Below are 22,400 nucleotides of genomic sequence, written 5' to 3'. Positions count from 1 at the left end.
AACAGTACTGGGAAAGGTGACCTGTTCATTGATCCTTCAGAAGGATCTCATTATTGTCGGTATGTGTGTGAGTTTTTTTGTGGATAGCAAGACCTAGATACTACTACACCTTTACACAACAAGTGTTACAAGTGTCCATGGTAAATAATGGATCCTTTTTTTGACCCTTCACGTGAGGTCACCTCCCTTAGCAAACAGATGTGTTTGCATGAAGGATACTGTTCCTGCAAACTAAAAACTAAACACTTCAATCCTTGACTTCGACTTCAGCTCAGAAGTGGCTATGTGTAGCACTCAGCAAAGTAAACATTTTGATTGCTACCCTACGGTCAGTCAGAGCTGTGACCTCTAAAGTCCCGTCAAGTAGTAGTAAAAGGATCAAAAATAAACCTGCATAAATCTACTCTAGTACATCTAATCAAAAAAGTTCACCACATACTGTAAATTAATTAATAGTTACATACCAGAAAGCTCACTGGACCATCCACAAAGCATCATGCATCACACAGTGCAGTTGATTAAAGCAATGCCTTTCCTACCCCCAGCAGTCATTAAAGCAATGCCTTTCCTACCCCAGCAGTCAGTTCCACAAAGAAAGGAAATAAGACGACAGCCAGTGGCCGTCTCCACTTAATGAGCAACATCTGAAGTGCTCTCTTACTTGGCTCGTGTCATGATGACAGACAATTAAGCTCCCTACTTGCATGACAAACGGCGCACGATTCCTGGGGTACTTATCATGCACTATGTTTCGCCATGTTTGGCATTCGAAGACACTAAATAAATAAATAATAAGCTGTGTGTTGTTGGCTAATGACTGTTGCAGAGTTTGTTCCTGTTTGCCATTTCTGGCCTTAGCAAAATTAATTTCATTAGAGCAGTGCAATGCGTGACTTAAAGGGCTACTCACTCTGGCTGGCTTCTTCCAGTGGCCCACAGTGACGTGAGTCGGACTCTGGTAAATGTGCCGACTTTTGGCCATTTTCACAGGAGGTGAAACCAAACCAAACAAAACAAAAATAAGTGAGCCCAATCAATGTCCAAATGTGGATAAAAAAAAAAAACTCCAGGCAAAGTCCAGATGGGAGTCCAGAGACACGCGAGTGGTGTCTTCAGTTTGACACCTGAGTCAGTGTGTGAGTGTGAGTGTCCACCTCAGGAGAGAGGGCTGTCCTAACCCAGCGCTGCAGTAAGGAGCCACCGTGGGACGTCTCCTATGATCCATGGCACGGGTGGAGGAGCGACTCCTCACTATACTGCTGATATGCACGTGCTCCAACTGACCATCAGCCAACCCACAGATACCTTCCAGGTCTCTGAAGTGTGCTTTACTGAATGAGCACAGGTGTGTGCAAGAACTCTGTGAGGAGATGAGAAGCTCAAGTATTAGTCTGTCTGTGTGTGTGTGTGTGTGTTGAGCTCTCTTCTCTTCCAAAGTCTTTCTGAGACTTTTCTGTTGTTCTGCTGTTGAGACGCTCTCTCTCTCTCCCACGCACACTCTCTCTCCCTCTCTCCCTTCCTCTTTTTCTCACTCACTCTCACGCTCTCTCTTCTTCCACTTCCCGATTGCCAGTGTTTAAAAGTTGAGATATGGAGGCATAGACATGTACAGAGAGCATTCCTCCAGGGTATGTGAGTGTGTGTTTGTGGTATGTGTGTGTGTGTGTGTGTAAACGCATTCTGCCTCCTCCTTCTCCCTAGCTGTTGGCCAGAGCCATGGCTGCGACTGCCTCCTGTACTGTACAGGCTGTACTCTCTCTCTCTCTCTCTCTCTCTCTCTCTCTTTCTCTCTCTCTCTCACTCTCTCTCTCACTCTCTCTCTCCTCTCCTAAACAAGTCTGAGCAGATCCTGGCCTCGCCAGAGGGCACTACTCTCAGGATATTTCACAGCGCTAAGACACAAGGCTGATGTCACCGACTGAGTGCCTGGTTAGATTAGGACTCAAGCCCAGTCACTCTCAAGCATCTGGCTCCACTGACTGACACACTATGTGTGAATGTGCCATGTTCTAAAGCGCTATTGTTTGGGGAATGGAGGGAGAAAGAGAGAGAGAGAGAGAGAGAGAGAAAGATGGAGAGAAAGGTGGGAAGAGTAAGAAAGAAATAGAAACAAGTAATGAAAGAAAAAGAAACAAAAAACACAGAAAGATGAAGATGGTAAAAGGAAGACAATAGAGGAGAAGAGAAAAGAAGAGAAGAGAGGGATAGGAAGAGGGGGAGGAAGATATTAAAAGACAAAAGAGTGGAGAGAGTCACAGATAGACAGATAGAGAGAGAAACAGAGAGAGAGAGAGATGTGTGACCTTCACAGTGCTAATAGATCTGTCATTGGCAAGTGTGGCAGGCTGGGCTGGACATTAGGGCAATGCTTTTTGCCACGGCCAGATGTGCCTGCCAGAGTAATGACATGCCTTGCCTCCCCTCGCCTCATCGTGCCGGCTGGTGACACTGTTGCACACTTTTCTTAGCTCAGGCCCCGTCAGAGGTCAACTCTGTCAGAGGTCAACTCTATAACTGGCCATCCACTCTCAGACAACCTCTTATAAACAGCCAGCTCAGTCTGCTGAATCTCTGGCCGTTCTAGGGTGTCATGCAGAGCATTATGCTGATTGGTGGTGAGATTAGGGAGGGCAGTCTGTTTGCTAGGTAGGACTATGTGGGGATATAGAGGATGTTCTGTCCTCACTGATGAAGAATAAACAGCAATCATGCTGTAAAATATGATCTGGAAAGCCATAATGAGCCTTTATCGCCTGCCAATAATGCCAATAAAAAGAGGATCTGTATCAGACAGATGGTAGCTGTGGTGTCTAAAAATAGGGCTTAGCTTTTCTGCTGAACTGACACAACAACTACATCTACAATGTATTGAAAACAGCTAAATAAATGTCATGGATTTTTAATGGATTTTAAATGGATGAAAAATGCAAAGGATTAATCCCTAATTTATTCACAACAGTCTTGTGGCTGTAGTTATGGAACCAATATGGTGATCAACAGCTGCTAAAGCAGAAGCAACAGATTTACATAACCATGATAACACAACAGTGCAATTCATCTAATCCAAAACACACAATTAGTCATGTCTTTTGCCATTTCAATTTTAATGCCCGACATAATAAATTCTCATGCAGAGATTAGAGAACACAGTGCACTCCACATTTACTGTCAAGCCTAGTAAAGTTGAGTTAAAAGAGGTAATAAAAATGGTGATTTGGCTATTTATCTTAGTCTCACTAATGTCAGATATACACAGGAGAGGCACTAAATAAATTAGTGCAATAGGTGGGGGGTTTCTCATAGTCAATAAACAAACAAACCTATTTACCATCAAAAACAAAGTCACCAACAAAGCAACCTTTGTGGATAAAAAGCATCACCAACAGAGTAGCCTTAGGGAGCATTTAACTTGGGTAATCACGCAATAAATGAGAACAATAAGTAAATATCCAACCTTGAAAGGAAGCTAATTTGTTCTGAGAAAAAAAAATACCTACTAAATAAATATACCAAAAAATACGGAAGGCCCTGTAAATATTAAAAAGCTAACTCTTTTAAGTATATTTTTTGGGCTTTTTATGCCTTTAATTAGATAGGATAGTGGAGATTGACAGGAAGTGAGTGGGAGAGTCGGGTGGGGAAAGGACCACGGGAGGGGGGAATCGGCTGCCGGGTGCGGGAGGTGCCCCAGCCAGTTGCGCCACTGCTGGGGCCAAAAAAGCTAACTATTGATAATGACCTGTGATGCTGAGGGAGCTCTAAAAGTCACTTCCAAGTGCCCTACAGGGTGCCACACATGTCTATAAAATGAAGTGTAAACCGAGAGTGCTGCAACAAACAGCACCGCTGCTAGCACTCACCTTAAAGTGGATGAGCCGTCTTTGAGATATACCATCCCAACACGCAGTGAAAAACATAAAGTGTTTCTTTTTTCCCTTTGCCTCCTGTTGTGCTTCAACGCAGGGTGTGTGTGTGTGTGAGTGTGAGTGTGTGTGTGTGTGTGTGTGTGTGTGTGTGTGAGGTCCGTGGGACTTGAGAAGGAGCTCCTGCCCACTGCAGATAGCAAAGTCAAAAACCTGCAGCCATTATGCACGATAACTCCTACAGGCTGCAGTGCACGAAACGTAAAAACACGAAGCGGCCCATCAGTTATGCTGCCCTACATAGAATCCCACCGCCTGAACTTCTGAAGTATTGATGGAGAAGAGCTTGGGAGGATTATAATCTTCGCCCTCACTGTGTAGACTTTGCCTTGCAGGTCTTACCGTAAGTAACAGTCCTCCTCCATATTCATAACTCTTTGGAAATGTCACGCTGCAGATCATGTGCGCCGTCGACAAGGGAGGAAGGGATGCCGGCTTTATTACCCAGTAGCACACCCGGGCCACTCTTGTGCAGGAAGCAGAATGTGTTCTCTCTAATCACTGGATCATGGAGAGGCGAAAATTGGGAATCTAATTGGGTTTGTTCAGTAAGTGCACAGGGAAATGTGTGTCTGTTGTCTACTGACAGGCATTGTGCCCGACTTGGTGTCTGTTTGTGTGTGTGTGTGTGTGTGTGTGTGTGTGTGTGTGTGTGTCTGGTAGTGTGTCCATACGTTTGTTCGGTGTGTATCTCAGTCTGTCAAGCTTGGTATTTGTTTGTGTGTGTCAGTGTGTGTGTGTGAGTGTGTGCCTGCCTGTGTGTGTGTGTGTGTGTCTGTGTGTGAGTGGTAGTGTGTGTTCATATGTTTGTTTTGGTGTGTACCTAAGTCTGTCAAGCATGGTATTTGTTTGTGTGTGTCAGTGTGCGTGTTTGAGTGTGTGCCTGTGTGTGTGGTAGTGTGCGTCCATATGTTTGTTTGGGTGTGTATTTAAGTCTGTCAAGCATTGAACACAGTGTTTGTGTGTGTCAGTGTGTGTGTGTGTGTGTGTGTGAGAGAGAGAGAGAGAGAGAGAGAGAGAAAGGTGGGAAGAGTAAGAAAGAAATAGAAACAAGTAAGAGAGAGAGAGTGTGTTTGTGTGTGTCTATGTGTACGTGTAAAACATGCACCGGTTGATAGACCCCAGTGAATCAGACATAGGGGGCCATTAATTGGGAATTGACCTGATTTCACAGAGGAGATTAGAGTTGTATCATCCTTAGTGTATCAGGCCAGTAAGCTCTTAAGCACCCCACTCTTCCTGTCCTCCCCTGCACGTACACCCACTCTTCCTGTCCTCCCCTGCACATCCACCCACTCTTTCTTCTCTCTCTTCCTCTCCCTTTCTATCTTTCTCTCTCTCCCTCTTCTTCTCTATCTATCTCTCAATTTAATTAAATTCAATTCCAAGTTGCTTTATTGGCATGATTGTATGGGGACATACAGTGTGTGGGTCCGTGAGTACACACACACAGACACACACACACACACAGACACACACACACACACACACACACACACACACGCATATATATATATATATATATATATATATGTGCACAGGAACATGTACTGCGACAGGTCGTTTTTGCCAAGGCAGCAGAGGGCCCTTCTCCAAGAAGTATGGCCATTTTATTATTGTCTTAAATGTCTTTAAAATGTGGTATGACTTTTTGGATGTTAGTGAAAAAGGTCTGTCTTAAAGTGTCATATTTTTGGCAGTGAAGAAGAAAGTCACTCTCTCTCTTTCTCTCTCACACACACACACACCCCACAAACTTGCTCCATCTCTGACTTTTTCTTTCCCTCACTCAAATCCCCCTCCTTCTTTCCCAACCCCTCTTTCTCACTCTATCTTTCTGACATATTCTATCTGTCTCTACCCATTCTTCTGTCTCACTCTACCACTCTCTCTGTTTCTCTCTATCTGTTTCAGTCTCTCTCTGTCTGTCTGTATCTCACTGTCTCTATACTTTAGTGGTTCTCTCCTCTTTCTCTTTCTCTTTCTCTCTTTTCTCTCTCTCTCTCTCTCTCTCTCTCTGCCTGTCACCCATACTCCTTCAAAGGCCTCTAATGAAATGAGATGTACTGTCTTCATCAGTCACAGGGAGAGGCAGCTCCATCTCAACTCTTCATCATCACTTAAGCATTTGGCCCTCTCCTCCCCCTCCCCTCCCTCCAGCGTAGCATAAGCTAGGGTCAGAGAAGGCTGAACCGATGAGTGTGAATCACCACCGTGTGTGTGTGTGTGTGTGTGTGTGTGTGTGTGTGTGTGTGTGTGTGTGTGTGTGTGTGTGTGTGTGTGTGTGTGTGTGTGTGTGTGTGTGCTTGTGTGTGTCTATGTATCTGTCTGTGTGCCAGCAAGAGCTCCACTAGGAGATAGTTTTTGTTGGCTTGGTTATTATTCAAGAGCATTACTGCTTCTATACTGACAACAAACAGCTTTATCGGCATAATCTGCAACATCTGCAACATCTGTTTTCTGTACAGCCGCCAACTGCGTTGCCAAACCGCATAAAAGAACGGTGCCTTTTCACCTCCGCTCTCTTGGCTCCTTCTGACTTCTTCAAATGACGACAAAAAGATAAGACAACCTTCACCGACCCAAATCAACCCTTCCATCTTTCCATCTCTCTCTCTCTCTCTCTCTCTCTCTCTCTCTCTCTCTCTCTCTCTTCCAGCACCAGAGAGCTCCCTCTTCTCTCAATAGGGATGCAGCACAAGACAAGAGTTACGTCAGCCAGCCACTTCTTAGTCTTTATGAAGAAGGAAAAAAAAGGCAAAGGGCTTTTGAAACCCTCTCGGGCTACGCTTTCTGAAGCAGATCAGTGCAGTGCAGATTGTATGAACTAAAATTACACAGGCCCCTCCAGCTCGATCCGCAGCCACCAGGAAAAAAGGCTAAAGGCTTCAGTGGACTACAGTGGACCGCAGCCCACCTAAGCAGCCGTTAAATTCAAAACCAAACACACCAAACCAGTGAAAGTGGACGTGGCTTACACAACGTACATACCCTAAAGATGGTCAAATCCTGAGCTGAAGATAGGGCTGAGAACCGGAGGTAAGGAAGGCATTAATGTCTTATCTCTCACTCACTCTCCCTCTCTCTCTCTCCCTCCCTCCGTCCTGTTGGTGCCAGTTGCTCCCGGCGCCTCAGATTGGCTGATGAGTGAGCTCTGCCCTGGGAGTTGCAGGCCCCAATAAAACTCTCTGACATCACAGAGATCGTATCCTCTTAATCTTTCAGGCGCGCACGCTGCTCTCACCCTCCTCCATAATGGCTCGGAAATCTCCGAGGTTTGAGTATTTTGGCTTCTGCATTAGCGTCAGGGATGAGAGTCTGTGAAATCCCTCCAGCGTATGGGAGGCCTCAGCCATACTGGTCATTAGGGTCGTGTTGAAAACATTGTGATGCAACAGTTTTCCATGCTGTTGCGGTCATACTTTGTGTTGGAAATGAAACCCAAATGAGAAGTTGTGGCCACAAGCGATGAGACAAATTATCATTTTGAGTCTTTCCTTCATGCGTAGTTGAACCAGTTGGTGAAAAGGGAACGATTAACAATTATGCAACTCCCCACGATTCATTAGCCCTTATGATTCAGGCTTATAATGAGTGGATTGAGATGGACGACCCAAACATACAGATGTCAAAGCCATATGGCCGATGCTATGAGCCTCCTAATTCAATATTCACCATATGGGGCAAATTTATACAGAATCCTTTAGCTCGTCTTTAGGATGCCTTAAGCCAGCGGACAACGCGGAATGGAGATCTAAAAGCCATCCTTCCTTATTGTAGTCACTTAAGGGATAAGATGTGAATTTCTCTCCTTTTGGAACATTGTTCTGAGTGAGACACGCTAAACTGAAACAGGCAAGGTAGCGACGTGGCAAGGCAATCTTTGTAAGTGGCACAGTGTCAGCCAAAACAAGCAAAGTCCTCACCAGGTGGGCCAGCTGGCTAGCAGTCAACAAGCTAACACACAACTTTTTTTTGGAAACATTGTTATTTTTCATCCTTTCATCCTGTTTATGTATTTATTTAGGTAATGACTTTGGTTTATGACTTTCATCCTGTTTATGTATTTATTTAGGTAATCTCACACACAGCTAAAGATTTGGATTATTAAATCCAATTTTGAATGCTCTGGATTGACGTTTGTTAATTAATGAGGGCTGCCAATGTAGTTTTTCAAATTGAATTGTGCAAGATGCCGGTCATGACTGGCAAACTCCAGCTAGCAAAAACAAAAGAATGTACTCATTCTTCCAAAGGTTACAGTTGGTCTTAGTCTAACTACTAGCTGCACAGGCTGACACAGATGGAGTGAGACATTGACAGCAGCGAAAGTCAGTGAGAGAGACAGGCATATCCTAGAGCACTGTCGGACTGGTGCGGGAGACAGACAGACAGACAGACAGACAGACAGACAGACAGCTGAGGTCAGGGGTGATCTTAAGGTTGGTTACCTTCAGGAACGCAGCGGAGTTGAACGGCAGTGGAGACGTGGGAAAGAGTGAAGGCTCTAGCGTGTTAGAGATCCGAGGATCCCCTCCATCCTGTTTCCTGCATGGGCAGAGAAAGAAAGGAGGACAGCATACGCTGTGAGATCTGAGCTTCAGCAAACACTGGCAGATAAAGAGAAAGAGAGAGAGGGAGGGAGAGAGAGAGGAGAGAAAGGGAGAGAGCGAGAGAGAGAGAGAGAAAGAGATAGGAGAGGAGAGGTAGTGCCCTGTAACTACAATCCTTTGTTTCTCAGTTATATTTCTGTATTTTATTGACTGAGTGAGTATGTCATTTTGTCATGGCAATAAATCATACATTCAGCTGAAACTGAGACAGACAGACAGACAGAGAGAGAAGAGAGAGATAGAGAGAGAAAGAGAGAGAGAGGGCGGTACAGAGAGAGATCATGACAGAATTCTTTCTCAAGTGGGATTCTGAGGACAGATACTTCTAGAAACTTCAACCCAATTGTGTCTGCACCCCCTCTCAGCTGCATGAGGGACACAGGGGCCTCACATGCACCCAAAAGCAAACAAGCAATGTGGGGGGAAACGTAATCAGATTGTGGGACTTCTGTTGTTTTGACAAAAGAATGTTATTAGATTTCCCATTATTGTGTGATAGAGGGCAAGCATTGGATTATGTTACAGGCTAAATGGGCTTTTGGACTCGGAGGTGCAGCTGAAGAATGACCTTCACTTCTCTTCACTAAAACAATTAGCAAAAACACACACTAAAAATACCACACAGAATACCAAAGCCAACATTTCATACAAATATCCAAACAAAACATGAGATTAATACTATTTGCGTTGGGATAAGCTTCCTAAATTATTTAGCCCAAATGCCAAACTCTTTCCACTTATCTAAATAAACATGAAACATTTGATACTAAGAAAAAGGCATCATCATTGGACAAAAGCAATTATAAGCCTGGTCGAGCAGTGACCAATGTGACATCCTGATATGAAAGCAGAAACAGCCCACCAACAATAATATAAACTCTCAGCATTATTCCCCATCAGTACAGTAAAAGCTCCCAAGCCACCTCCTCCTGCCCCCTGACTGTGTGGAGTTGGAGATATATTTTAGATAAGGGCTCTTACAGGAGTGAAGGGAGATCTGGGACATCTGCTTATGTCCTCCTACAGCAGGCACTTAAGCATGTCTCTCTCTCTCTCTCTCTCTTTCTCACACACACACACACACACACACACACACACACACACACACACACACACACACACACACACATTACCTGGGTCCACTGGGGCTGTGCGCTCATTACTACAACTACTGCTGCTACTACTCCCCCTCTCTCTCTCTCTCTCTTTCTCTCTCCTTCTTTTCTCTCCCTCTCTCTCATGGTCACTGACTCTCACTCCTCTGCCCTTATCTATCCTACTCTTTCCCTAAGCATCCTCATTTCTCATTTGTACTTTTTTCACCTCTAGTATTTCTGACGCATTTCAAATATGTATTTCAAATACAAAATAGTACTTTGCAATGTATATTGCATCGGGTTAAAAAAAAATGGCTTTGTATTTTTGTATCAAAATTCTTTACTGGTGTGTATTTTTACGAAAAATACTGCAAAAATACTGTAAGACATCTTCGTGATGACTTCATAAAAGTGACTGTCTTTCAGTGTGAGCAGTCAGACGTAGACCCACTACAGTGTGAGCCCATCAACCATGATTCGATTAACTGGGACTTAACTGGGACTTGGTGTCCCCTAATCAAGCACCTGTTTGTGAGATGTTACACAATCATCTCAATCATCTCATTCTCGGCTCCAGTACAGCATTTCATTTCCTTTACTTAATGGCAGACTTTTCAAAAAGTTGGCTGCGCTTAAATGTATTAAGCTAAAAAAGACCTTGCAAATTCAGGCCACAGGGCACACACACACAAACTCATTACACTCACACAATCCCACACACATAAGTTTGCCTGTTTTGGTGGAACTTTTGAGCTGTTTGGGAATTTCTGAGTGGTATTCTCTATGCAGCCTTATTGGAGCTCAAATGGGCTAAATGTTTCGGATATAAAAGCTGATAGATGGAAGATTGGCAAAGTGATTTCACGCTCCCTTGAAAAAAGCATTTTTAGTATTTTCTTTTCCTCCTGCCTCTCTCTTATGATCATCATCTCTCTCTCTCTCTCCCTCTCTCTCTCTCTCTCTCCCTCTCACTCTCTCATTTCCCTTTCCCACTTTTCTCTCCTCCCCATCATATCTCTCCCTCCCTCTCTCTTATTCTGTCCCTCATCACCCCCCCTCTCATCTGCCTTTCCTCTCTCTCTCCCTCTCTCCTCATCTTATCTCTCTCTCCCTCTCTCTCTCATTCTGTCCCTCATCATCCCTTCTCTTTCCCTTTCTCCCCCCATCTCTCTGGGGGACTGACTGCAGTGCAGTCTTCTCTCCTCTCCTCTAATTCCACCTGCTTTATATAATATTCCACAGGCCCTGCACTCCCTGGTGAGGAGCATCCATCAAAACAGACAGACACTTTCAAGTGAAACTGGATTATTCTGCAGATAGGCCTGTTTGGCTTTTAGCCCTTATGAATGCATTATCCTAAATTACCCACCCCCAACTACCTTCCTTAGCTCAAGGCAAGGGGGCATAAGCCTTCATTAACCTTGAAGTAGGCTCCGTTAAGCATTAACCAGAGAGAGACTCCAAGACCATGAAAATTTATACCAGGACATAAAATAGAAAGACATCCATTTATTGAATAGAGTTAATTTGTTAGGGAGGTTATTCATGAGCCAAATGATGTCCAGTATATTGACTTTGCTGTAAGTAAAGTCTGGGGAGGGAATGTCCGATAAATATTTACTGCGTGCGATCTCCTTAAAATGGACCTTGTCGTTGTGGAGCCAAAAGAAAGTATGGGAGAAAAGCCTGTCAAGATTAAGTCTAATTTGGCAAGCGATCCCAGCTGTCCAATCCCCAAACTGCTGCAGTAAACCCCACCCGAGCGCGCTCACTGCCAAAAAACCCATGCTCATTTTCAAACTATCGATTGCTTGGATCGCCAGAGCAAACACTTCCAGTAATGTTGAAACACTATCATTTCTACGGAGAAGGGATTTATAAAAGAATGATTCTTCTACACAGTGCAGCAACACAGTTGATCTGAATCTACAGAAGTGACAGGTTTACACTACTCCATGTGTACTTAAGATATGGTGAGTGTAGACCCCTGGGAACTAATGTGCTCACAATGTGTGCTCTTTGTCAGAGTGTATGATTAAGCAACCTTTTTCCCAACAGCCTGCAACTGGTTTTCCCCCTCAGGGAGTATGCAAACATCACAATGGTTCACTGCACCTGTATTAAACAGCTTCCCTGCAGGCATGAAAAACAACACACTTCCGCAGACCAATAAATGACCGAATCAATGACAGCGCTAAGCGCTTTCTCCATGTCTGGAAGCGAGCCATTTATAATTGGCTGAGTTCAGCTCAGGGCCTAAAAAGTAGTGCTCCACATATAGCATTCTCTGCTTGCTTTTTGACGTATAACATAAATATGGATGACAGAGGTCACACTCATGTGTGTCTCTCAGATACTGTGACAGTTACTGCACGTACTCCATCACCAGCACTGATGGAATAAGACACATAAAAATGAGTCTGTGTATGATCTATCACGTGTGTCCCTTTCCACTTGACCCCTGAAAATGCAGCAACTCAGAGGACAGGACACCGTGGGTCAAGGCGATATATTGCGGAGGGTTATAGTGATTCATGCTTGTTGGAGAAGTCATACTTTATCAGTGTCTGGCAGCAACACCCTTCAAGTTTGAAATGCGCCTGGGCAATCGGAAGAGTCCTCCATGCATGAAAAAGGTTCCACTTACAGCTGGGAATGAATTCAGGATGGTTCCTCCAACTAGAGGGAAAGTGACAAGAGGAGGAACGTGTGCCAACCACTTCCCTAAACGACCAGAAAAAAAGTTCTGTTTCAGAGGAGGGCTGTTTATGTGCAGCAAAGCAAACAAAGTTCAGCCGATCGTGTCACCTCCGATTAGACATGGCCCATTTAATTGAGAGAGTGCTAATTAACCAGGCTCATTGCAGGCTCAGGAGGAGAGTATGGGTACCAAACGCCAGCTCTGCTGACAGCAAAACACGGGCAGTACACAGCTGAGGCCTCAGATAGCCCCAAGCCTGAATATGCACGCAGAGCCAGACCGATTTCATCCAGGGGCCTAGCGTAACCTAGCGTTGTGTTTACCACACAGCTCAGCCCTGCACTCGCCACGACTCGAACCCGCAAACAACAGCACCTCAAATTGAGAGTCTAACGTGCTGGCGATTGTGTTAAAAGCCCAGGCTGCTCGCACTCTCACTAGCATGACTCTTAAGTACTCTTAAGGTAGGTTTTACACAATGTACATACTGCACAGCTACGGACTAGCTGGCTACCGTTACACTACTGTAGGCCTCAATCATACCACATACACAGCCTATTTTTATTCAAATTCCATTTACATTCGTCATCACTGACCATTACTGTACTCTACTGAACAACATGATCATGATCATGACAGACACGATCGTGACGAATATAACTACTGATAGCTCAATTCATCATGGGTCAGAAACACAGTAAATGAACAGAGCTCACAGACTATGCAACAGCACTGTGGATCCTCTGGGAGACATAAGCAGAGAGCAGCGCTAATGGTTATTCATGCAGACACTGTCCAAAAGTGCGAGTGCTAGAGCACAACAAATGAAGGGCAATTTCTACCCACTAAATCATTAATCAATTTATTGTCAACTGGTGCCTCTGTGCATACCAATGATCCAGCTGCTTGGAGCAGTGGGGGCAAGAGAACTCCATTCACAACACACAAAAACACACACACACACACACACACACACACACACACACACAGTCAGTCATACACATGCACTTACAGACACACTCTAGTAGACAGACATACACACACACACACACACACACACACACACACACACACACACACACACACACACACACACTCACACTCACATTCACACCCACAAGCCAGGTCTTTGTGGATCTCTAGAATGGATTAAATTGCTTGCCGGATGTTGAGGAGAACAGAGGGATGCCAAAAACACAGAGAGAGAGATAGAGAGTGAGAGATAAAAACCGATAGAGAAAGAGAGAGATAGGGAGGCACGAATGAAAGCCGGGAAGCAGTGAGTCATATTTGGCACGGCCCGGCCCCTATTGCTGGAGCGCCACATCCTTTGTTCCGGCTTACGTGAGTTGGGTGAGAAGTGTGTACACACACACACACACACACACACACACACACACACACACACACACACACATCCAATCGCTCGGTGAGATGGTCCTGGAGAGCGGAGAGCTGGCAGCGTCCACCGCCGAACAGCACCGGTTCCGGCACCGCTCTGCCTTTGGTCTTTATCTCTGGCGCGAGCACCACTCCGGTGACATTTCGACTCACCAAGACCGTTTACATTATCCCCGGCGGCCACGTGACCTCACCGGAGACAGATAGCCGGTCAGACTCAAAGCTATCTGCATCAGTGCCTGATCAGAGACACCTCTTAAAGGTTCCAAACAGAGGATATATACACACATCAAATGGACACACACACACATATTCAAACAGACAAGGACAGACACACACACACATACACACACACACGGACATGCACATGTATCCACGCACACCACACACATACTGTACACACACACACACACACACACACACACACACACACACACACAGTACACACACACACACACACACACACACACACACACACACACACACACACACACACACACACTCACCATGTGTGTATGCTTTGTGCACACATAATATAAGGAAATGTGAAAGTAATTCCAATCCTGCACACAATGATACTTCAAAAGCCATATACAGATGTATGTAGTATATATATGTAGTACACACACACACACACACACACACACACACACACACACACACACACACACACACACACACATTCTACACTCGTACTCTTTTTCATCCCAATGTGAAATGTAAGAGGCACTGAGGTGACAGGCTACCATCTGGTCCTCTGAGTAAATCATTAAGCCGTCCACTGGAGCCGCCACATCCACGAGCGGGTGACCACAGGCGAGAACTCAGAGAGCTGCGGGTCTTCCGCCGGGCGGATAATTAGGGGGAGAACCGGCTCTTGTGATCCCAGGGGGCCGCTGCCTGCTGACCTGCAGCCCTGACGAGAACTCCATCGTTCGGGAGCACACAAGCAGGATCACTCCCCCCTCTGTCCCTCTCACTGTCCACTCCTCAATCACTCACTCTGGCTGCAGGAGTGTGTGTGTGTGTGTGTGTGTGTGTGTGTGTGTGTGTGTGTGTGTGTGTGTGTGTGTGTGTGTGTGTGTGTGTGAGAGAGAGAGACAGAGAGGAACGACTGGCAGGGGTCAGTGAAGCACAGCGTTAAGTTGGGGGCTGAACAGACGGTCAGTTTGCACTCCACTCGTTCAGCAACTACCAAAAAAAGAGATAGCACGCTCAGTCTGCCCCCACCCCCACTACCCTTGCCTTGCCTTGCCAGGCTGCCTGGGTTCTCATTTGAATGGTGTGTGTGTGTGTGTATGTGTGTGAGCGTTTGAGTGTGAACGTGTTTGAGTGTGTGTTCATTCATGTATTTGTTTACAGGTGCACACCTGTTCAGACATGACTGTGTACATGTTCATTTAAGTACAGAAAATGTGTCTGCATATGAGTGAATCAGTGATGTATATGTGTGTGTTTGTGTGTGTTGAGAGAGAGAGAGAAAGACAATCAATCTGTATCAAAGTCTACACAAGAGTCAGTCTATGTACAGTATCTGAATGTCTACACGTGTGTGTGTGTGTGTGGGTGTGTGTGTGTGTGTATGTGTGTGTGTTTGCACACACAAACTCACTCTGGGCACCGAGCTGATCCAGCGCAGAGCTGACTGAATCCACTGATAGTCATACTTGGATCATAACATAAATAAGATAGACAGACAGCGTTCACAGCACAGGGCTTTGCAGCAAGCTGCTCATCGTTACCAAAACAGATAAGGCACCACCACACATGATTTAAGCTGGACACCTGCTAGCCTCTGCCTGCTCTGCCGAGCCCCCGGGAAACAGTGTACACAGCTAAACTGAGCCAAATACATGCCCCTAACACACACAGACACACAATTACACAGGCACACACAAACACACACGTATGCCCATACACACACACGCACACACACATATATACACATGCAATCAGCTAAACACATGCTCCTCACACACACTGATACACATACACACATAATTACACTTGCACAACCATACACACACACACACACACACACACACACACACACACACACACACACACACACACACACACACACACACACACACACACACACACAGAGTAATAGAGAGATCCAGATAAACACGTACACACACAAAATCACAATACTCAGCATATTGCGCTCAATCTGTGCATCGCAAAAATTCAATCAAGCAGAGTGGCTGGCGTGAGAGAAGAGGAAGAGAGGAGCAGAGAGAGAGAGAGATAGAGAGAGAGAAAGAGAAAGATAGACAGAGAGAGAGAAAGAGAGAGTGAGTGATAGAGAAATGTGTATGGTAAAGTTACTCACTCAGCATCAGCAGATGGACTACAGGCTCAGCCTCAGCTTCTGATTCTCTTCACCTCCGCCTTCTTACTCCCTCGCTCTCTTTCTCTCTCTCGCTCTCTGTCTCTCTCTCTCTTTCTATCGTTCCGTGAGTGGCGCTCCTCTCCCAGTCGCTCCTCTGTCACACACCTGCAGGCTGCACTGATCCTCCTCGCGCAGACAGATGCTACTGAAGCTCTCTCCTCCCTCTCCCTCTCTCTCCTCCTCCCTTGCCTCTCCCTCCGTCCCCCTCTCTGTTTCTCTCACACTCCCTCCGTCTTGCTCGCCCTCATGCTGTTGTTTCTCTCTCTCCCTTTCGATCTCTAGCTCTCAAACATACTCTTATAATCTCTCACACATACATACTGTACTCATTTAAACAGGTCCAGCTTGATATACATTCTTTTATGGGGCTTTCTCTCTCTCGCTTGCTCTCACTCTCTCTCTCTCTTTTTCACACACTCAGCTGACTTGCACTCTCTCCACAGATCTTTCTTTCTCTCTCCTCCCTTTCACTCACTCACTTTCACTCCCTCCCTCTCTCTCTCTTTCTCTCTCTCTTCCCCTTTCTGCCCTTCCCCCTCCCCACACATTGAAGTCTGCCTGTCCACAGGGTTGTGTGATGATGATGATGATGATGATGATGATGGCTTTTTTTCCTGCCTTCCATTATGCTCCCTTTAATTACAGTTTATTCCCCTGGAAAACAGACTCTGCAAGCGGACCCGCCCGCACATGAACATGCCCCTCTTCCCCCAATCGCTAAACTCTAAAACCCGAACCGAATACATCTCACGAAAACCAGGATGTCGCAAAAAAAAAAAAAAAAAAAAAAAGGGTACTAGGAGCAAGTCAATTTGACACCCTGAGGGTAAAGGCAGTGGAACTGCTCTGCGAATTACCTGTATTCCAACTCTATCAACTACACACACGAACACACACACAAATATATAAATAATCACAGAACGTTTCAGTTGGTTGGCGGCTCACTCACACTCACACATGGAGGTGAATGAGTCAGTGGTGGAATCAAAAAATGGTGGGGGATTTTTACCGGCCGCCAAACACAACACAAGCACACAAAACACTCCCAGCTGAGAGGAATTCAGCTGTCAGACAAATCTGTCTGCCTCACACAGTCAATCCTTTTGGATGCACAGCGTATTACTGTGGTGCCGCAGCACAGCCTACTACAGGAAACATCTGATGAATGTGTCTTCCTTTAGAGAAGCCACACATTTGCATCTAAAAGCCCATCATAAATGTGTATGTGTGTCAATGTGAGTGTGTGTGTGTGTGTGTGTGTGTGTGTGTGTGTGTGTGTTTGTATGGGTTAGAGGAAGTCCGCTGTTTTATGAAATCACACAGGATTAACATGGCAATCTTTTCACTTCACTTCAACCACAGTCATGTATTGTAGTAATCACATGGTCTAATCCTCTCTGGGCACATAAAGCCCTTCTCCACACACACACATACACACACACACACACAAACACACACAGTACACAACCTCCATTCAGAAAAATACTACATCAATGACAGGCTGTTGTTTTCTTACGTAATCTATAGAATACATACAACAAAGGATGAAAGGTAATATGATATAAACCAGCCACCAGCACATTAACACACATGTCTATCAGATCCAAAATCTATTCCAAAATGTATACATCCAACAACTATTCTTTTCCCCCAAATGGTTGTGTTAATGAATTCAACATTTGCATAATTAATCTAATTTTCTAAGTCATTTATCCAAACCAGAGGGTAGAATTGCACATACAATAGGGTGGGATTTGTAAAACTGCTTGCAAATGGTCAGTTAATGACCCCTTTGTACCCCTGAGCCTGCCGCAAAATGCTGATTTGATTTAGTCTCTGTCCAATCCCTGGTGCTTGGAGATATGCTTTGTTTCTTTTGGAAAACATCTGTCAGGCTGTTTTAGAACCGACTTTCACACTATCTGCAGGAGCCGTCATGAATTCTGTCCAGTTTGATAACACTCATTCTGCACAACACAACACAAGTAGGGTTAGGACCTGCCCATTTTTACAGCCACCAGATGAGAGGGATATTGCATTGTCCCCGCAGGGACTGCCACTGTCGAGACTTGCCTTCAACAGAGAGCTGAAAGGAGACGTAGCAGCCAGTAATGCAAATGACAAAATTACAACGCATGAGAGCAAAGAGTAAACAGTGAATAACTTGTTCATAACCATTCAGAGAAAACACACAGAGAGGACAGTACATACAATGAGTAGTACACTCAGAGAGTACACACAGAGAGTACACACAGAGAGCAGTACACATACAGTAAGAGCACTTTACTACGCTCATCCACTAGAGCCACCCAGTCCATTACAGTAATGGCCACTGCAGCTCTGATCACCAAACAAGTCAATACAATGCCAAGCTCTGGAGACCCAGCCTGACACGTGGACTAATGTCCCTCTTGGGTGACCTGGGCTTTTTGCTGCTGATGGTCAAGCCCAGTGAGACACTACATTATGTGGTGCTGTGGTTGATGACCAGTGAGACAGAAAATTGGAAAGGGAGTCCTGTTGAGAGAGTTCATGTTCAGTGCTATTAAAAGAGTCTCTCCTGTAGAATCAACTTACTGCATGAGGCAGAGGATATGAACAGAACTTTGCTCACACACAGGCCAGAGGATAATGTAATGGTGTCACACACACACACACACACACACACACACACACACACACACACACACACACACCCACACACACCCACACACAGTACACACATACACACACACACACACACACACAATGTGATGGTGTCATACTGTTACCAGCATCATACTGGGGTTGAGTTACTCAGTCGGATTTTTTTGTGGCAGGGCAGCTCTCACACACAAAGCAATCCTGAGTCATGGAGATCACCAAGACCTACACACGACACACTCAACACACACTCAACACACACACACACACATACACACACATACACACACACACACACACACACCTCAACCTGACAAACAAAATGAAGAACAAACACTAACAGCTAAAAACGGCCAACACCCAGCACAGAGGTAGGGCTTACCTTTTTCTTTCAAATAAAAGAACAAGCCAACCAATTCCTCTCCCCCAGGCGCTGCCGTCTGGGAGCGCCTAAACTCTGACTCTGTACATAGAGCTACTTTTCATGCTGAATCAAACCCCAGAGGCCTCTGGCTGTTTTGCTGTTTCACTTTATCACACACAACAATAACTTCAGTGATCTTCCAGGTAGCTTTTTCTATCCACTGCACAGCAAAGTATGAATCCAGACTGCTTCAGTAGAATTCTTACTTTAGAGTAATACACGTTAATTCATTCTAAATGCAACACTGACTGGCTTAGAATATATGAATACAAATATGACAGCTGCAGTTTAATAGGTGACTTGGGGGTGGATACGGTTGGGGTTTAAACATTGACAGACAGTGGGCATTCTCCTCCATGCCCCCAGCACCTGCACCCCCATTTCCCAATCACACTAAATGCCGTGCCGTCCACCTGTCCCCTCATTTGTCCCAAACATCCCCCCTACCCACTGGGATCAGATCCCTACCCACTCGGATGTCACCCAGTCCTGATATAACCACTGTTGTGATGGGAACAGGCCCTGCCAAAGCCACTTCCTCTCGTATTTAGAATCCAGCGTTTACTAATCTGACCTCCCTGCTTGTTCCGAGGGGCTTTGCGCTTCTCTCTTCTCGCCCCCACCACTCCTCGTAACTCGCTCCTCGTGTCGCATCGTAAATACGTGGCGGCGATGGTGACACACACTCTCACACACACACACACACACACACACACACACACATACACACACACACACACAGAGTGATGTGGTGGTGGCAGCGTAGCATCACCAAACAGGGTATTAGTCAGATTAGTGGCGACGGCAGGGCCTTCTGAGAAATAGATTGAGTCACGTCCTAAACGTTTACACAACCAGCTCAGAACTGCCAGCAGGGAGGAGAGAGATAGAGGGAGAGAGAGAGAGATAGAGGGAGAGGGATAGAGAGAGAGAGAAAGCCAAACACAAACAACACCAACAAATAAACACAGCAGACCTGCATTATGCAGCAGGTTATAAAAGCATGACAAAACACAAACAAACATTGTATTCTGTTACGGCTTTACGTTGTGGCGAGGTTCTAATACTTAGTCTAATACTTCGTAGTGTGTGTGTGTGTGTGTGTGTGTGTGTGTGTGTGTGTCCGTGTGTCCTGTATGTTCCATAATCCAAATGACGCAAAAAAAAAATCAGCACAATAAGGTGAATGTGTTTCACAAGGTCTTGTGCTGTGTTGTCGTCCATATTTTGTCCTTTCTCCACACACACACACACACACACACACACATGGTGCTCCGATATGAGGTGATGTGAGGTGGGGTGACTTGCACGGGGGCGATGACAGCCTAGCAGTCTGTCAGGACCCTGATCTATCAGACACAGGCCCCCTGGTGACAGGGCGCGACCTGACACTGACCCCCTGGGCTCTGAGCCTGGTGCGTGGGGAGGAGAGAAACCCCCCCACACACACACACACCCCACCTCCATCCCACTGTGGATGGGCTGAGTGTCAATCTGATTAGGGCTCCACCTGTCGGGCCCACAGGTGCTCCATACACACACACACACACAGACACACACACACACACACACACACACACACACACACACACACACACACACACACACAGACACAGACACACACTCACACACACACACACACACACACACACACACACACACACACACACACAGACACACAGAAACAGAGACACACACGCACACACACACTCACACACACACACACACACACACACACACACACACACAGACACACACACACAGACATAGACACACAGAAACACAGACACACACGCACACACACTCACACACACACACAAACACAATGTCACACACACATTACGGCTCTTTAATGACTTCTAATTGATTTCCATTTTGTTGAGCTGCAGTGCAGAGGCTGAATACCCCACTCCTCCTTAAGCAATATGTCCCCACAAGCAGGGATGCTGTTATTGATGTTTTATCATTTTCTATCTTTTTATTTTCTTTATTTTACCATTTAGAAGTTAAAACACATTACAGTAAACATTGTTTCCTGATGGTCTCTTGGTCCAAAACACTGCAAATGTTACGGGTTATAAAAGTAATCAAACATACGAATCCAAATATGACGCAAGCCCATGTGAGTACAGTGAAAGAAAAACACTGCCTCCTTCTGTCACTTTTTCCAGGTCAGAAACAGACACCCTCTGCTATGTTTAGTACCCAAAGGAGACACTTGATTGAATTAGAGCCTGACGTAAGCTTGCAAACATATCAGCTAAGATTCCACCCAGTCTGAAGGCAAATGGAATACATTGTCTATGAGTTTGCAAATAACAAAGCTTTATCTTGCATACAGTCTCTATGATCATGTATGAACGTTTAAATGTACATAAAGGTGTAGACACTTCAAGTGTGTGGAATGCACAGATAAAAAAAATGCTTTTGATTTAGCGAACCAAAAAACTGAGACAATTTGACTTTGAGAGAATAGCAAAACAAAAACAACAAAAAAACACCTATACGGATTATCATGTAAAGAACTGATACGTAAAGTCCTACATTTGAGTCAAGCAGTAAACATCTTATCTTGGCTAGAGTGTCCACAGAGGCTTTACAGATGGTCAGTTGAAATTGAAATTCATTCTCTCAGCAGACGATGGTCCACCAAAACACGTTCCTCCACAGATATATGCTGCTGTCAATTGACCATCAGCCACAACTAGGTTACCGACACCACCATGGCGACCACCACCACCACCGCCCTCATCACCTCGCTCACACACACACATGCTGTCTGTGGTCATCTGTCAATGAGCGCCTCGTCTTGCGTGTGCTAGGTGGCGTTAGTTGAATAATAAATAACCCCCGAAGTTCGGATCTAATCCTCAAGATGCGCTTCGGCACATGCTCCTGATGCATGGCGACCTGCTGGCTTGGTGATGGTGGAGACCCAAATGAGCAGGCAAGAGCGATGTGCCGTGTCATTTGGAAATGCTGCCCCAGGCTTCACCGCTGTTGATTTGCCTTGGATTTATTGCTTTCTGTAATGTGTGTGTGTGTGTGTGTGTGTGTGTGTGTGTGTGTGTGTGTGTGTGTGCGTGTGCATGTGCTGTGTGTGTGTGTGTGTGTGTGTGTGTGTGTGTGTGTGTGTGTGTGTGTGTATCACAGAGTCCATATTGCCAGTCTCCTCCCCCTAAGCTGTATAAGGTCCATGTAAA

At 45.4% G+C, this 22,400-nt stretch overlaps 1 protein-coding gene across 15 annotated transcripts in view; it reads right to left on the bottom strand.

Annotated features, from left to right (window-relative positions):
• Positions 1-22,400, bottom strand: part of rap1gapa (RAP1 GTPase activating protein a) — a 106,252-nt gene that overhangs the window by 30,471 nt on the left and 53,381 nt on the right. For 11 of the 15 annotated variants that reach the window (XR_007193298.1, XM_048240438.1, XM_048240428.1 and 8 more), the window contains one exon: positions 8,375-8,471. Coding sequence is in view for 11 of the 15 variants with exons in the window: in XM_048240428.1 (XP_048096385.1) it covers positions 8,375-8,471 (97 nt within the window). In the remaining 4 variants the exon portion in view is untranslated. Of the gene's footprint in view, positions 1-910; positions 1,689-3,860; positions 4,054-8,374; positions 8,472-16,070; positions 16,306-22,400 lie in introns of those variants that run through there. The other 4 variants (XM_048240439.1, XM_048240441.1, XM_048240435.1 and 1 more) reach the window with 4 other exon arrangements.

This window comes from Alosa alosa, chromosome 4 (genome assembly GCF_017589495.1).
Source record: "Alosa alosa isolate M-15738 ecotype Scorff River chromosome 4, AALO_Geno_1.1, whole genome shotgun sequence".
Lineage (NCBI taxonomy): Eukaryota > Metazoa > Chordata > Actinopteri > Clupeiformes > Clupeidae > Alosa > Alosa alosa.
Note: the sequence above shows the minus strand (reverse complement) of the source record. Positions and strands in the feature narration are given on the sequence as shown.